The sequence below is a fragment of the Microcaecilia unicolor genome, chromosome 10 (genome assembly GCF_901765095.1).
Source record: "Microcaecilia unicolor chromosome 10, aMicUni1.1, whole genome shotgun sequence".
Classification (NCBI taxonomy): domain Eukaryota; kingdom Metazoa; phylum Chordata; class Amphibia; order Gymnophiona; family Siphonopidae; genus Microcaecilia; species Microcaecilia unicolor.
The window spans coordinates 87,445,902-87,463,748 of record NC_044040.1 but is presented as its reverse complement, the minus strand read 5'-3'; the positions used below and the strand labels follow the sequence as shown (position 1 = coordinate 87,463,748).

Here is a 17,847-nt window from a genome sequence, read left to right as displayed (position 1 = left end):
CTCCCCACCCCTCCCAGTCCCAACCATCTCTTGCTCCTTCCCTCTGCTCCCCACCCCTCCCAGTCCCATCCATCTTCCATCTGCTCCCCACCCCTCCCAGTTCCATCCATCTTCCTTCTGCTGCCCCCCCCCCCCCGCGAGGTCCAAGATCATGACTCCGTCTACCCCCCTCTCTTCCTCCCTCCCTCTGGCGCAGGCAACAGTCTTCTTCAGCTTTTCTGTGTTCCTGGCAGCGGTAGCGATGTACACACTGCCTTCGGTCTGCCCCGGAAGCCCTCTCTTCAAGTTCCTGTTCCCACCTATGCGGGAACAGGAACTTGAAGAGAAGGCTTCGGGGCAGAGACGAAGGCAGCGTGTACGTCGCTACCGCTGCCAGGAACGCTGAAAAAGACTGCTGCCTGCGCCGGAGGGAGGGAGGAAGAGAGGGGGGTAGACGGACACGCTCCTCTCCATCCGCTTGGCTTCCCTGCCCTCTCTGTCTGCGTCCCGCCCGAAAGGAAATGATGTCAGAGGAAGGCGGGACGCAGACAGAAAGGGCAGGGAAGCCAAGCGGACGGAAAGGAGCGTGTGCCTGGTTGTTTTTTGTTTTGTTTTTAAATACTGGGGCGGCGGCACCTCGTCGTCATTTGGGGGGGGCATTGCCCTCCCCTCGCCCCCCCCAGTCTACGCCCATGCCGCCATAACTACATTTCTTCATACCTCTCTCCAGATTGGCATGCAGCTAAACTAGTATATAACATCACTATGTAGACTCATAACTTGATCCAATTATTCTTTAATGCAATTAACAATTAACCAAAAGACAAGGAAAAACAAGACACACTATTTAGACGTACTGGAGTAAGAATTGTTACCTCTGCAACTAATAGTCCATTTTTGATCAGCCCTCTCAGGTAAGAGAGGCTGGGGATTCAGTTACACAGCTGGTTGGTAATGTTATAAATATATATTGGTAAAAACACAATGAGTTCACAAGGATTTGGAACGCTGAGCAGCCAGATCACAGCATAGGCAAATTCTGTTTAACTGACCATGCTACTTTTCCTCAGACATGATAGGAGGGGGGGGGGGGCAGTGGCTTCTTACCCAACATGCTTGGAGACAAGACAAGCTAATAAGGAAAACCACAAGGCACTGGGAACAGAACACATGTGCTATGAAAGGGCCAATTACCTAGGAATTATAGGAACTTGTAGTCTACTCTAAAGCAGTTCTTAATATATACCAACAATATAAACTGCTTCCATGCAAATGGGGACAGACACTCCCTGCCTTGTATCAGTAGATACCATTATACTAACTATTCAAATTATCAAAGTCTATTTATAAGATGGATCTTTGTTGTTTGAAGAGCTCCTTGTTTGTCTCAGGCTCTCTGTTGTCCAGGCGACTTCTTCCTTGCCATCTTGCAGGAGCTGAAACAAGAGACAGATAATACAAAATGAGATAACAGAGAGAGAGAGAGAGAGACTGAATCTCTTGAGTGAACAACAGTCCAATGAGTTCCCATTTCTTCATGGGGTACAAGGATCACTGGTTCAGATTCTGTTGAAATTTGTTGCTTTCTGTGGGAGTCTGGTATCAGAGTTCCCAGGTGGGGCCAAGTTGCCATTGAAGATCTCCAATTTTGCATCTCTGATGGCACTCTGGTGACAGGTGTCTACTTTAATGTCCATTACACTTGTTATCAGCTCTACCGTCTCTACAGCCAGTATTGCTCCTCACAATTCTAGTGTGTGGAATGATAGAGGGTCATAGACTGTGGTGCTAACTTGGCCTTGCCAAAGATTAAGTCCATGTGAGACATTCCTTCTGCATCTGTTGCTTTCAATTAGGCCACTGCAGCTCTGGCTTTCACAGATGCATCTGAGAAGATGCAAATCTCCTTGCAGCAGGCAGTACTGAGTGGCATAGGAATGTATGTGTGTGGAATATGGAGCTGTTCAAGAGTTTTCAGGGAATCCTTCCATTTTTCCCTACTCATCTCATCTCTTGTGGTAGTGGGGCATCCTACCCATCAGTGTTTAAGGAAAGCTATCTTAACAAGGTTCTTCTTTGGATGGTGACTGGAGCCACAAACCCCAGTGGATCATACAGACTATTGACTGTGGACAAGATACCTCAATGATTTGGTTTCTCTTGGGTTGAGACTTGAAAGGTAAAGACATTTCTCTTTAGGTCCAAACTTAAGCCACAGCTTCGCTGAAGTAGAAATGTATGTACTCTTAGATCTAGATCCTTCAAGTATTTGGCATAATCTTCTGGAAAAAGTGCTCTCATTACTTTAGCACTGTTAGAGGCAAATTTTGTGAAGTCTCTGATTAGCATCTTCTAACATTGCTTGTTTTCTTTAACAAGTCAGTGGCTTCTTTATCATTAGGTAAGGACCTCAACCCATTGTCCGTGTAAAAGTCTCTTTCTACTAAATGTCTGGTATCTGTTCCATACTTTTTTTCTCCTTCTTGGGCTGTCCTTCTGAGCCCATATGTAGCCACTTCTGGTGATAGACTGTCACCAAAGACATGGATTCTCATTCTGTACTCGACAATCTCTTTGCTGTCATCATCAACATGGTGCTACAGGAATCTTAAGTAGTTTCTACAGTTTTGATGTACAATAAAACAATAGGACATTGCTGGATATCATCTATTATTGCGATTGGTTCTTTTCTGAAGCGGATCAAAACCCCTAATAGACTGTTGATTATGTCAAGCCCATAGAGAAGTACATTCTCGAGTAAGATTCCTTGGAACTGATCACTGGAATTGAACACAGTTCTAATCTGGCCTAGTTTCTGTGGGTGATACACACCAAAGGTAGATAGGAAACAACATTCATCATTTTCCTTTAAGGGTGGAACTGGTTCTTCATGGCCATTGGCCCACATGTTTTGCATGAAGGCTATAAAACGTTGTTTTGTCTATGGTTTTCTCCTTAGGGTCTTCTGCAGTGAAGTGAGTCAAGAAAGAGCTTGATCTCTGTTGTTAGGGAATTGAGGTTTGGGCATCTGGAATGATGGAGGATCCACTCAGCTACTTGACTAATCTTTAGAGAGCTCTTTGTTCATAAGTACATAAGTAGTGCCATACTGGGAAAGACCAAAGGTCCATCTAGCCCAGCATCCTGTCACCGACAGTGGCCAATCCAGGTCAAGGGCACCTGGCACACTCCCCAAACGTAAAAACATTCCAGACAAGTTATACCTAAAAATGCGGAATTTTTCCAAGTCCATTTAATAGCGGTCTATGGACTTGTCCTTTAGGAATCTATCTAACCCCTTTTTAAACTCCGTCAAGCTAACCGCCCGTACCACGTTCTCCGGCAACGAATTCCAGAGTCTAATTACACGTTGGGTGAAGAAAAATTTTCTCCGATTCGTTTTAAATTTACCACACTGTAGCTTCAACTCATGCCCTCTAGTCCTAGTATTTTTGGATAGCGTGAACAGTCGCTTCACATCCACCCGATCCATTCCACTCATTATTTTATACACTTCTATCATATCTCCCCTCAGCCGTCTCTTCTCCAAGCTGAAAAGCCCTAGCCTTCTCAGCCTCTCTTCATAGGAAAGTCGTCCCATCCCCACTATCATTTTCGTCGCCCTTCGCTGTACCTTTTCCAATTCTACTATATCTTTTTTGAGATACGGAGACCAGTACTGAACACAATACTCCAGGTGCGGTCGCACCATGGAGCGATACAACGGCATTATAACATCCGCACACCTGGACTCCATACCCTTCCTAATAACACCCAACATTCTATTCGCTTTCCTAGCCGCAGCAGCACACTGAGCAGAAGGTTTCAGCGTATCATCTCTTGGAACATTGAATTCCCCAGGTGTTCTCCCAAATCTGCTGGAGAGATGGTCTGGCAAATGGTTACACCAGGACAGTGATTCCCAAACCTGGTCCTGGAGGCACCCCAGCCTGTCACGTTTTCAGTATATCCACAATAAATATTTATGATAGATTTGCATGCAGTGGAGGCAGAAGCCCCTCCTTCCTGCTTTCCCCTGCTATTCTACAGAATGGAGCTTTCTTTTTTTTTTTTTTTTTTTTTTTATTTATGAATTTCAAAATATACATTCATGAAAATAAATGTCAGAAAATCAGGAAATACAATACCATGACTATTATACACATAGTCAGGAGTAAATAGCAATGTCTTTGTTACTTAGGCCACAATCTTAGATCAAGATATAAGGTAATTAATTACAGAGGTAAAGCATAAATAAAAATACAATAAGAGGATAAGAGCTAGATCTTTGCCTGCAGTTTTAGCTAACTTCGGTTGCTATCGAAGTAGATTCGTCTGCATTTTCTTTTGCTATTACAAACTTTTTCAACTTTTCTGGTTCAAAGAATACATAATAAACATTGCTTAAGGAAATAAGGCATCTACATGCAAATTTTAACTTAAAAGTCCCGCCTAGGGTGAGAATCCGGGGCCTAAGTCCCAGAAATTCTCTCCTTCTTTTCTGAGTAGTTTTGCTGACATCGGGGAAAATTTGTATCTTTGAACCCAGAAAATGAGAAGACATAAACTTGAAGTATAGCCTAAGAATATTATTTCTATCTGTTTCGAAGGCAAAGTTTGCAAGAAGAGTTGTTCGTTCTGTTATAATTTCTAAAGATGTTTCCAGAAATTGAGTCAAATTTACTGGAGCCTCCTCAGTAATAGCTTTGGCTCCCGTAATATAATAAACTTTTACAATTGGAGGTATAGCTTCCTTTGGAATTCCTAGTACATCAATAAAGTACTTTTTTAACATTTCCATTGGGGGTATCAAAGGACACTTAGGAAAATTTAGAAATCTTAAGTTATTCCTTCTCAATTGATTATCAAGGTATTCAATTTTTCTTTGAACATTTTCTCTATCAGAGACTATATTTCCAACAATTGTTTGCATTTTCTTAATTTCAAGTGAATTTAACTCACTCTTATCTTCTTGTGCTTTAACCTTCAATTCCATGGTATGCTGTGATTGTTTAAAGTCCTTTACTTCAAGGTTGAAAGAATTTGTAGCCTGAAGCAGAGACGAATTCAGTGCCTGGATAGCGTCCCAAAGAACCTCTAGGGTAACGACTGCCGGTCTTGCAATAACGCCGACATTCACAGGTGGTGGAGCCATGATAGGAGAGGGCGAGGAATCAATACCTCCCGTCCTCTCATCTGATGTACTTCTATCTGGCGTCGAAAAAACAACAGGGCCACTTGTAGCCTCGGAAATCACCGATTCCGGCTCTCCCGTCGATCTCGAGACACCACCCGGTCTCGGCGGAGCAGTCTGTTGGGGCGGACTTAATGACGCCGCTTCAACGCTAAGATCCCCCGGATGTTCTGGGGATCCAACCATGGCAGAAATCAAAGCGCCACGCGCCTGAAGCCCAAACGCTTCCAAAGTCGGTTGTCGAAGAGCTGGAGTAGAAGCGGGGCTAGAAGTGGCTTTAGCCCCGCTTTTTCCCTTTCTTTTCCCCATAAATTGGGTTCCGGAAAGACCAAACGCTGCGAAAAACGGCTCGTGGTTCGGAGCTCTCAGGAAGCGCTTCCTCTCACGGTCGCCATCTTGATCCCTCCAGAATGGAGCTTTCTTCTACAAATTTAATAAAGTACAGCATAAAATATTTAGAGTGCCCAAGCACCCACAGAGCTGGCACCTATGTGTTGCAATTATTGAGATGAAACCAGAATCAATGTACTATTTCTGCTCTGCACCCATTGTTTACAATTAACATCATGATGGTCCTGTGTGCAGGGTAAAGAATCAATATTATATTAGAGTTCCAAGCTACAAAATTTAACTGCTACAGTTTTTGCTTAGTATAACCAGTGACTGAATTTTTTTCATTTCGTTATTATATAGCTTAGGAATACAAGTTGCATTCTTTCTTCTTGGAGCAATTACCTGGTCAGTGTACTGAGTAAGGGGACCCTCTCTCCCTCCCTTCTCTCTGATCTCTGAGAAAGCCCTCCATTTTGGGTGCATTCAGGGGGGCACCATCTCATTCCTTGTCTCAGACAACAGATTGATGTGAGCTGCCCCAGTTGGGGGGGGTAGTACAGAGTGTATGGCTTAAGATTTCCCCAGGGCATCCAGTACCCATGGGTCAGACTTGTTAATTGGCTGTCTGGAAATTGTCCTTCTTCAATATGGCCTAAATTCTGAACACTCTTCTGCAGCATGCATACTTTCAGCCTTATTGAAAAGAGGCATTCCAGGTGGAGTAGGCTGTGGGAGGGAAATAACATGCATAAATTGTATTTTTAATTCTGTATGCACTATTTCAATGAATGAAATACCCACTGAAAAAGGTGTGCAAATGTCCCATAGCACTTTGTATCTGTGGCAGATGCAATGCAAAAGTAAGCACATAGTTTTCTTTTGAAACAGTGTGTAAAGTTCACAAGTTAAAAATACCCACAGACTTTACCCCAATACAAACAATTTGATCATTCGCCAAGTGGTCTTTTGATGATAAATCACGGAGTGAAAATGAGACCTTTTCGGTTGGGGGAGGCAGGGCCGGTCTTAGCAAGTGCGGGGCCCTATGCAGACCAATTTGGTGGGGCCCCATCCTAGCCCCGCCCCACCCTAGCCCTGCCCCCACCCCAGCTCCACCCCATTTTTTATTTATGAAATTTCAAATAAAGGCAAATGAAGCTAAATTTGTACAGAAAAACTGATTGAAATAATAAGCACAATGCTATCGTGAACCCCCCCCCCCCCCCCCCAGAAATTATTCAGTTCAAGTCCACTACAATTAGTAGTTCCAATTCTCATAACCCCGGGGGGTCAGAGGTGCGGACACACGATCTCTCCACTGCAAAACACTATACACAAACTTGTGCAAAAACATACTCATAACCTTACCAAACCATAACAGCACTAATTCCAAGAACAGGACGAGCTACAAACTTATGCGTGGAAAGGCAGAACTGTAATTACACCAGGCTCTAAAACACCATTACACTACCTCGTGAAAAAAACAAAACAAAAAGGGCTGCAAATACTACACGCTAGCAGGATACTGCACCTTGATCACACATGAAAAACACATGACACAACAGATATGAAGGCAAAATACTGAACTGGAAAGTTACCTCAAGAAGTCAGACTTAGCATGCAGCAATACTAGAAAAATTGAAACTTACATGCACAATATCACAGATGCACATTTCCAAAAGCTGACATATTCCAATTAATAAATTCTGAATAAAATACTTTTTCTACCTTTGTTGTCTGATTATTTAGTAGAGACCTTACAATGGCCATCACTCATTCCTAGAAATGACCCTTAAGAAATAGGGATCTGCTGTATACTGGGGACCCAGATTGGCCACTGTCAGTGACATGAAGCTGTGCTTAGTCGACCATGTTTTTTCTTACATTCTTGGGAATGTTTTTTCTTACATTCAAGCTCAGGGCCAGCTTGCAGTCTCAAATCTATTGCTCCGTGGCTTTCGGTGCATTGCTACACAATCATCAGAATAACTTTTCACCAAGTCACTGCCACCATTTATCATTATCAATAGATTCAAGGAGTGTACTAAAAATATATGCTCTTCTCAGGTCAGAACCTTTTCAGCAGTAATTCAGTCCCACTGGATGCCAGTGATTACCCACTGTAACATCATAAACATTCTCTCTTTTCATAAGCATCAGGTCCAATATGGCCCCATCCCACTTGAGCTCCATTACCAGGTTCTGGAGCAATTCTCCTTGTAAAGGTTCCAGGCTCTCCCTACTTCAAGATAATACCACAGTAGGGATATACAAATCATCATCCGGCATATTGAAATCAGCTATCAATATTACCTTTCACAGCAATATTGTGCATTTCCTATTGAGATGGTTTCATTAGCATCAATATTTCAGTGCATGAGACATCTCTGATACATTGTAAAATGTTACAGCTTCCCAGGTGAATCTTAATTCATGGAAATGGCATTACACATCGTGACTTAGAAAGATCAAAAGTACATGAGTTTGATTAGTGCGTGGAAAATATAGCAATTTGATTCTAGCACAGTATCACACTTGGGAAATGAAATATATGAAACAGGTACAAAAGCAACCTGAGCTAGTAAAGTTAAAAATACAACACAAAACCTGACATATTTAATAAGCTGCTCATTTCACAATTTTTTACCAGTCTCCAGAACAGTCTGTTTTTCATAAATTGCTTCTTCCTACTTCAGTTGCAATCAGAGTTTGTTGGGGAAGGGAAAGGGAGAATACTTTTGCAATAGTAAGGATGGCTCAGGCTGCTCACCTCCGGTCTAATCTCCGCCTCCGACCAGACCACGACGCTCCCTGGCTCCAGCTCCTTTTCCCGATGGCTGCAGGCTGCTCACCTCCGCTGAGTCCGACCACGCTCTCCAGCTCCTTCCCGCTCAATGACTCCCGCCCGCCCTCGCCGGAAACAGGAAGTATCTGATCATCGGAAGGCGGGACATTGAAAGGCGGAAGGGAGCTGGGTGAGCGAAGCCGTCGTGCTGCCTGTGCCTGCTGCAACTGAACTGTCTGTCTGTTGGGTCGGAGAGGGCCGCTACAAGTTGCTTGCAACTCTGTCGTCGACGTCGTCGTGGGACAGGACTGGGAGGCAGGAGCTGGCGGGGGGGGGGGGGGTGGCGAGCGAGCGATGATCGCGGTCTGGGGAGAAGCGAGCAGCTGCAGCGGGATTGGATTATGATGATTGATGGCATCATGGTAGCGCGGTTGGTTGGTGGTTGTTCACTTGTTGTGGTCCGACGGCGACGTCCGAGCAAGCGGGGAGAGGCAGAGTTGAGGCGCGCTGCGCAGGGCCCCCTTAAGCGCGGGGCCCTATGCGGCCGCCTCGGTCGCCTCTCCCTAAGACCGGCCCTGGGCGGAGGGCAGGAGGTAGCAGTTTTAGACATTTGGTATAAATTTTCTGAGTTTATTAAATATGCCTTTTTCACATCTTGTTTCACAATGAATATAGATTAAGAACACCATTTGTGTATTCTGTCATTGATGTCACCGGAAATAGAAGCATCATTAATTAAATCAATACCTAGTAGCGGAACAAGGGAAGAAAAGAAGTTATGGAGATGAGGAAATGCTTTGGACCTTTGAAATTTTGTTGGCGTGCTTTACCCACATACGTTTTTTTAATAAAATTGCCCACCCTATGTGCAGGTAAAGTTAAGTGCTTACTTTTGCAATGAAGTTTGCCACATATACTAAGTACTAGTAAACATTTGTATGTGTATAACTTTATTCCACAGATTGAAAAGGCATTCTCAAGTGCAAGGTTGAGACAGAGTTTGCAATTATGCAAATACTTGTAGATTTGCAAAAGTATGTGGATATTTTACCTCAGCAAATTTATGTGCACTGTATAATAAGTATAAACGTATATACATAGTGGTAGATATTCAGCTGGTGGCGCTCAGCGTATTGTTGACCCCCCATGGGCGTTATTCCTAGAAATTCAATGCTGACCCATATCTAGTCATTTTCGGGTTTCTGAGCACTTAACCAGCTATGGGGCACCACATAAAGATAGGATTGCATAAAAGTCATTCCTATTTATACTGTTACTTAGGCCGATTAAATGCTGAATATAGGCACTTAACTGGCCAAGTGCTGACTCTGCCCCTGGGACATCTCCAAAATATTCAGTTTTGAGATAGATGCTAACCAGACATTTCTGGCAGCACTAACTGATTAAGTGCCACTGAAAATGATTGGTTAGTCCTGAACAGTCGATTTAACTGGCCAGGAGCTGTTTCTGGTTAAATTGCTTTGAATAGTGACCCATATGTTTTGCTGAGGTAATCTTCCAAGTAAAATAATGTGCTACTGACAGGCTCTGTAGTGCCCCTCCATCTCCTCCCATGTGGGCTTCCTATCACTATAGAATCCCATATGAGGGAAGGGCGCTACAGTGACTGTCAGCAAGTGGGGGTTTGAAGGCTCCTTGCTGAAGAAGAGTTGCTGCTGTGGGAGTCTGCCTTCAGCAATTAGCTCCAGGCTCAGATGAAGGCATGACAATGGTAGCAACATTTGGCACCAGAGGCAATTGCTTACAGTACACTGCTGATGCCTAAAGCCAGGTCTACTCTTGATATTTATTTATTTATTAGGATTTATTTACCGCCTTTTTGAAGGAATTCACTCAAGGCGGTGTACAGTAAGAATAAATCAAATATGAGCAATAGACAATTACAGCAGTAAAAATATTCAAATAATAATATGTGGAGGGGCATAATCGAAAGGGACATCCATGTTTTGATATGGACGTCCTCGCAAAACGTCCCCATCCAGGGGCGGGGAAACCCGTATTTTTGAAACAAGATGGATGTCCATCTTTTGTTTCGATAATATGGTCAGGGACGCCCAAATCCTGAAATTTGGTCGTCCTTAGTGATGGTCATCCCTTGACTTGGTCATTTCTGATTTTTGGCGATAATGGAAACCAAGGATGTTAATCTCAGAAATGACCATATGCAAGACATTTGGTCATGGGAGGAGCCAGCATTTGTAGTGCACTGGTCCCCCTGACATGCCAGGACACCAACCGGGCACCCTAGGTGGCACTGCAGTGGACTTCAGAAATTGCTCCCAGGTACATTAGCTCCCTTACCTTGTGTGCTGAGCCCCCCAACCCCCCCCAAAGCCCACTACCCACAACTGTACACCACTACAATAGTCCTTACGGGTGAAGGGGGGGCATCTAGATGTGGTTACAGTGGGTTTCTGGTGGGTTTTGGAGGGCTCGCTGTTTCCTCCACAAACGTAGCAGGTAGGTGGGGATGGGCCTGGGTCCACATGCCTGAAGTTCACTGCACCCACTAAAACTGCTCCAGGGACCTGCATACTGCTGTGATGGAGCTGAGTATGACATCTGAGGCTGGCATAGAGGCTGGCAATCAATATTTTTAAAGATGTTTTTTGAGGGTAGGAGGGGGTTAGTGACCACTGGGAGAGTAAGAGGAGGTCATCTGGTCATTTCAGGCACCTTTTTGTGCCTTTGTCGTAAGAAAAACACGACCAAGTAAAGTCGTCCAAGTGTTCATCAGGGACGTCCTTGTTTCTTTCGATTATGGGTCGAAGACATCCTATTGTTAGGCATGCCCAAGTCCCGCCTTCACTACGCCTCTGATACGCCTCCTTGAACTTTGGCCATCCCTGTGACGGAGTGCAGTTGGGGACGTCCAAAATCGGCTTTCAATTATACCGATTTGGACGACCCTGTGAGAAGGACGCCCATCTTCCGATTTATGTTGAAAGATGGGCGTCCTTCTCTTTCAAAAATGAGCCCAAAAGTGTTGCATAGTATACTACATACAATGTCAACAAATAAGTAATAGAACATTTTAATTGACAGTGTAGGGAATAAGCAAATATGGAACATATAAATAGGTAAGAGTAAAAGGAGCTAGAAAGTATGGTGTCTAATTTAAAGAAAGTTGCACATGGCTTTATGGTTAACATAAAGATAGGTAAGAGAGTAAGAGGAGATAGAAAATAAGGTGACTAATTTAAAGAAAGGTGCACATGAGGTCAGAGACCTTTCTTTAAATTGGTCACCTTATTTTCTAACTCTTCTTACTCTCTTATCTATATGTTAGCCATCTCTCTGACCTCATGTGCAACTTTCTTTAAATTAGTCACCTTACTTTCTAACTCCTCTTACTCTCTTACCTATTTATATGTTCCATCTTTGCTTATACCCTACACTGAGGAGTTCATTTTCAAAAGAGAAAAACGTCCAAAAAGTGGCATAAATCTGCATTTGGACATTTTTCTCATGAAAAGTAAAAATTGGTATTTTCAAAATCAATTTTTAGACTTTTTTTATGAAGTTGGTCAGAAGTGCGTTCAAATCACAAGGGGGTGTGTCAGGGGCGTGTTAAGGTGGGATCTGGGCGTTCCTAACTCTTGAACATTTTTTCAGCCATAATGGAACAAAACAAAACCATCCAGAACTAAAACTGAGATGTTTTGATCTAGACCTGTTTTTATAATGAATAAGGCACAAAAAGGTACTCTAAATGACCAGAAGACCATTGAAGGGAATCAGTGATGACCTCCTCTTACTCCTCTAGTGGTCACTAACCCCCTCCCACCCACCCCCAAAAATGTGATTAAAAGCATTACTTGCCAGCCACCATGCCACCCTAGATGCTATACTCAGGTCCATTAGAACAGTATGCAGGTCCCTGGAGTAGTCTGGTGGTGGGTGGGTGCAGTGCACTGCAGACAGGTGGACCCAGGTCCATACCTCTCCCTACCTGTTACACTTGTGGAGGAAACTGTGAGCCCTCCAAAACTCAACAGAAACCCACTGTATCCACATATAGGTGCCCCCTTCACCCATACGGGCTATGGTAGTGGTGTACAGTTGGGGGTAGTGGGTTTTGTGGGGCACAGTAGACAAGGTAAAGGAGAATGTTTTTGAAGTCCACTGCAGTGCCCCCTAGGGTGCCCCATTTATCTCCTGGGATGTCTGGGGGACCAGTCTACTAAAAATACTGGATCCCCCTACATCGCAATGGCTTGATTTTGTGCGTTTTGCACTTGGACGTTTTTGTTTTTTTGAAAATGGACCAAAAAACAAACATCCAAATCACAAAGCCTTGATCAAAACAGTATTTTAGAAAAAAAAAAGATAGACTTTTTCTTTTTTGAAAATGGCATGCTTTTCTATTCAGATTTTGGACATTTTTTGCAAAACGCCCAAAGTCGGACTTAGACGTCATATCGAAATGCCCTTTCATGTGCAATATTTTCAATCTCTTCCAGCAGCTCTGGTGTCATCCACCATTTTTCCTCCCTCCATGAGTGCATACAGCCTGAGTTCACTGAAAACGGAAACTCTGCCTCGGAGCCTTTACCCTACAAGTCCACATGAAACACTGATGAGGAGACGAATGAAGAAGAAAGATTTTAAAAGCTCATGTAAGAACTATTAAACTGTCAAAAGGCTATAAGACTGTATCATATTATAACGGGTCTATATAAATAACTAGTAAAAAAGGCCCGTTTCTGACACAAATGAAACGGGCGCTAGCAAGGTTTTCCTCGGAGTGTGTATGTTTGGGAGAGTGTATGTGAGAGTGACTGTGTGAGAGACAGAGTGAAAGTGTGAGTGTGTGTGTGTGTGAGAGAGAGTGAGTCTGGGTGTGAGTGTGTTTGTGAGAGAGTGTGTGTGTGAGAATGAGAGTGTGTGCAAGTGTGTATGTGAGACACAGTGTGAGAGAGAGTGTGTGTGTGTGTGTGTGTGCGAGAGAGAGAGAGTGTGTGTGAGACACAGATTCTCTGTGAGAGTGAGTGTATGAGACCAAGCGAGTGTGTGAGTGACTGTGTGGCACATAGAGAGTGAATGTGATACAGTGTGAGACAGAGTGTGTGAGAGTGAGAGTCAGAAAGACATTGTATATGAGAGAGAGAGTGTGAGCCTTGCCCTCCCAATCCATGCCCATCTGTCCCCTGCCCCCTCCATTCATCTTTTTCCAGCAATTCCCCTCTCTCCCTGAGCCCTGCCCTCCCAATCCATGCCCATCCATGCTCCTGTGTCACCTGTCCCCTCCATTCATCCCTATCCAGCAATTCCCCTCTCTCCCTGAGCCCTGCCCTGCAATCCATATCCATCCATGCCCATCTGTCCCCTCCATTCATCCCTATCCAGCAATTCCCCTCTCTCCCTGAGCCCTGCCCTCCCAATCCATGCCCATCCATGCTCCTCTGTCACCTGCCCCCTCCATTCATCCCTATTCAGCAATTCCCCTCTCTCCCTGAGGCCTGCCTTGCAATCCATATCCATCCATGCCCATCTGTCCCCTCCATTCATCCCTATCCAGCAATTCCCCTCTCTCCCTGAGCCCTGCCCTCCCAATCCATGTCCATCCATGCTCCTCTGTCCCCTGCCCCCACCATTCATCCCTTTCCAGCAATTCCCCTCTCTCCCTGAGGCCTGCCCTCCCAATCCATGCCCATCCATGCTCCTCTGTCACCTGCCCCCTCCATTCATCCCTATTCAGCAATTCCCCTCTCTCCCTATGCCCTGCCCTGCAATCCATATCCATCCATGCCCATCTGTCCCCTCCATTCATCCCTATCCAGCAATTCCCCTCTCTCCCTGAGCCCTGCCCTCCCAATCCATGCCCATTCATGCTCCTCTGTCCCCTGCCCCCTCCATTCTTCCCTTTCCAGCAATTCCCCTCTCTCCCTGAGCCCTGCCCAACCAATCCATGCCCATCCATGCTCCTCTGTCCCCTGCCCCCTCCATTCATCCCTTTCCAGCAATTTTCCTCTCTCCCTGAGGGATGCCCTCCCAATCCATGTCCATCCATGCTCCTCTGTCCCCTGCCCCCTCCATTCTTCCTTTTCCTGCAATTCCCCTCTCTTCCTTCCATGACCCCCCCCTCGCATCCATGCTCCTCTCTCTCCCATGTCCCAGCCTGGCCCGCCCTCTTCTTCCCCCCCCCCCCCTTCGCATCAATGCTGTTGTTTTTCCCCTGCCCTTCTGCTCCCATTGTTTAACTTTACTGCCCACCCTCTTCTCTCCCCCCCACATCCCTTTTATTTTGTTTTTCTTTTTAAATTTACCTTCGTGGTGGCGGTTCCGGCAGCGCAGCGTCAGGGAAGGAGGCGGCGTTTCCGACGTCTAGCCTTCCCTTCGCTTTGTTCTGCCTTCTTCTGACGTCATCATTGACGTCAGAAGAAGGCGGAACACAGCGAAGGGAAGGCTAGAGATGTCGGGAGCGCCGCCTCCTTCCCTGACGCTGCGCTGCCGGATCCGCCACCACGGAGGTAAATCTAATATACTAAAACGCACCGTGCGTGGGTGCGATCAGTTTGTTTGGTTTTTTTTCTGCCCTCGCGATCCGTTTTTTTCCCCGCCCTCGACGTCATGACGTTTGACGCGAGGGCGGGGCAGAGACGGCTGGGTGGCTTCACACCACGAATCCACGAACCCTTCAGGAATTGTTTGAGTGACTTCAGAACGTTGTCTTCAGAACGTTCACAGTGCGTTTTATTATATTAGATGATATAATGATCTTCTTGATCTTTGAATATTGTAGAGTGATAGCTATGTTAGTCCACTTTAAAGGTTTAATAAATAAAGCACAAAATGGAAAATATTATTATTGGACTAACTTCATACATTTTTTGGCTAGTTTTTCTAAGCCCAGCCTTCTGTTCACGTGAGAACAGTATGAGTAAAAGATGACAATATCAGAATATATAAATGAAAAATAAAAGCACTGCAAAGTTACTCTAGGGGAAAGGCAGAGCTAAGGAGAGGAAGGAAGAGATGATGAGTGATCAAAAGTTGACAAATTCGTAAACTTTTGTGGTTTTTAATGTGATAATTCTTAAAGATCTGGGCTTCCTTTCTCATCAATTGCAAAGATAAGATAATTTGCAACTAACGAGAAAGGACGTAAAGATCTTGGTTTCCTATTGCATTACAAAAAAACCCCATAATTTTATTACTTTCTCACTTGCTGATCACCCATCCATCTCTCCCTCTCATCTCCCCTTCCCCACACACACATTATTTTCTTTGAGAATAACTTTTTAAAATGTTATTGTTGGTTTTTAAAGCAGTGAGTAATTTGGTATCACCTGTGATTGGTTCAACTTTGCACAGCTATCAGCCAGTATAATCCTTAAAATCTTCTGACTCTAGTTTGCTGGAAGTTCTCTCTTTTAGCAGATGAGTATCATTTTTTTCATTTTTAAAGTTGAAGGTCCTAAATTAAGGAAAAATCTATCAATGAGGCTGAGAACAACAAAAAAGGCTGATTCATTCAAAAAGGAGTTAAAAACTTTAATGTTTGGCAGGCATTTGGAGTATAGAAAGTTTTGCTCCTTTCTTCTAAGGGTTGACAGACTTTCAGGCTCATTTTCAAAAGAGAAGGATGTCCACAAAGTGGCATAAAAGGCACATGGACATCTTTGTAAAAGAAAGATGTACAAACCCAATAATCAAAACAGAGAGAAAAAGACGTTCTAACCACAAGGACGTCCAAGTATGGACGTCTCCGCAGGGGGCGTGCTAGAGGCATGTTTTGGGCGGCGTTACTAAACGGACGTCTCCAGCGTATAGCGGATAGCAGAATGCATTTGCCTTGGTGGGAACGTAGACGTCTATAGTTAGACCTGATATAAAAGTGTCTAGGGTAAAAGGTAAGTTGTCTTTAGACCCGTTAGTGATTTTGTGGAGTTGGAGAGTGGAGGAATAGTTGTTTGGAGAGAAAGTTGAGAGCTGTTCAGTGCCCTGTTACCTTTGTTTGTGTGCCCTAGTCTGAGCATCTACATCCCTGCCACAGTGGAAGACTGCGCTGGCCCAGTCCCTCACTGCCTTCCATTGTCTCCCCTTTGTTGAAGCAGCCAGCCTCTGCCCCCTGGGAGCAAACAGATTGGTGTTCCTTTTTGCAATTTCTTGCACCAGGAGTTCTATAACAGGGTCACTGAAATTACCCTTGCGGGTGGGTGCTTGTTTTCGTGCCATTGTGACAATGGTATCCAAAAATTTGAAAATACTGAGAAGGACGTCCAAGCGAGGGTGGAGTAGACGTCACCAAGATGGACGTCCTAATTTCGATTATGGGTGAAATCTATAAACATCCCCAGCTTCTTTTGTCGATTTGGACATCCTAATTGTCATTAAACTATAGACGTCTCCAGCTGCTCTATGGTTTGGACGTCCTAATTTCGATTATGGGTGGAAATTATAAACATCCATAGTTGTTCTGCCTTATTTTTGCCACTGTATGCTTATATGTACACTTCTGGGTAATTCTTGAAAGATAACTGGTGTGTGGGTGTCATGTCCCCTACCTCAATGCAAGCAGCATCCTTGGGCTGCGCGGGGTCCCATCGACACACACACTTGACTGGCATAGCCCTGAGTCATGTGTGTGTGTAGTTCTTCTCTGGCTGCAGGCTCCTTGATTGCTTTGCTTCCATGCATCGGTATCTGTTCTCTCTCTGCCTGGCTTCCAGGCTCCTTGATTGCTTTGCTTCCACGCACCTGTGTATGCTCTCTCTCTGCCTGGCTTCCCTTGCTTCTCTCCTATTCTGTCAGGCCTCTCAAGGGGAAACAGAATTTGTGAACCCTTGGGCCACTGCCGTAGAGCGACAGAGGCAGGCAAAACCCCCAACCAGTACTGGGCAACATACCAACATGGCAGGGAACTGCAGACGTAGATAAGCAGGCAAGGATACAGGACTGGAACAGAGTTCACCTACACTTGACCACCATTCCCCAGGGGTTGAGCCCCCAGGTGCAGGTGGCCGGCAGGACTTACAGGATCCAGGAACACACACAGGGGAAAGGACTCAAGAGCAAGCTTGACTAACAGGGCCAGGAATCAGGACACAGAACTGGGGAAACCTCCCCAGGTAACAGGACTCAGCAACAAGCTTGTACAAACAAAGACTGGAGGGAAAGGCAGAGGGAAACAAGAACACAAAATAGACAGACAAGGCTAAACCCAAAGCTGGGCTACAACTACCACCTAATACCAGAACACAACAGAAGGCTGAACACCAGGCAGCCACCACCACACAGGGAAATAAAACAGAAAGCCCATAAACAGACAGAACACTGAGGCAGAAGCCCACAAACCAACACACGAAGGCAGTAGGCAAAAGCCCCAAACAGACACACTAAAGCAGAAGGCAAAAGCCCACAAACAGACACACTAAAGTAGGAGGCAAAAGCCCACAGACAGAACACAGAAGCAGAAGGCAAAAGCCCACAGACAGAACACAGAAGTAGAAGGCAAAAGCCCACAACAGAACACAGAAGCAGAAGCACACCAACTGACCTATAGCGATGCAAAGGCCAAGCCTGAAAGTTC

General features: G+C 44.9%; 1 protein-coding gene across 1 annotated transcript in view; it reads left to right on the top strand.

Moving 5' to 3' along the window:
* The window catches only part of GRIP1 (glutamate receptor interacting protein 1), a 675,191-nt gene that overhangs the window by 328,824 nt on the left and 328,520 nt on the right, over positions 1-17,847 (top strand). Inside the window, 1 exon segment of the mRNA XM_030216417.1 lies at positions 12,779-12,931. Within this exon segment, the coding sequence (XP_030072277.1) occupies positions 12,779-12,931 (153 nt within the window).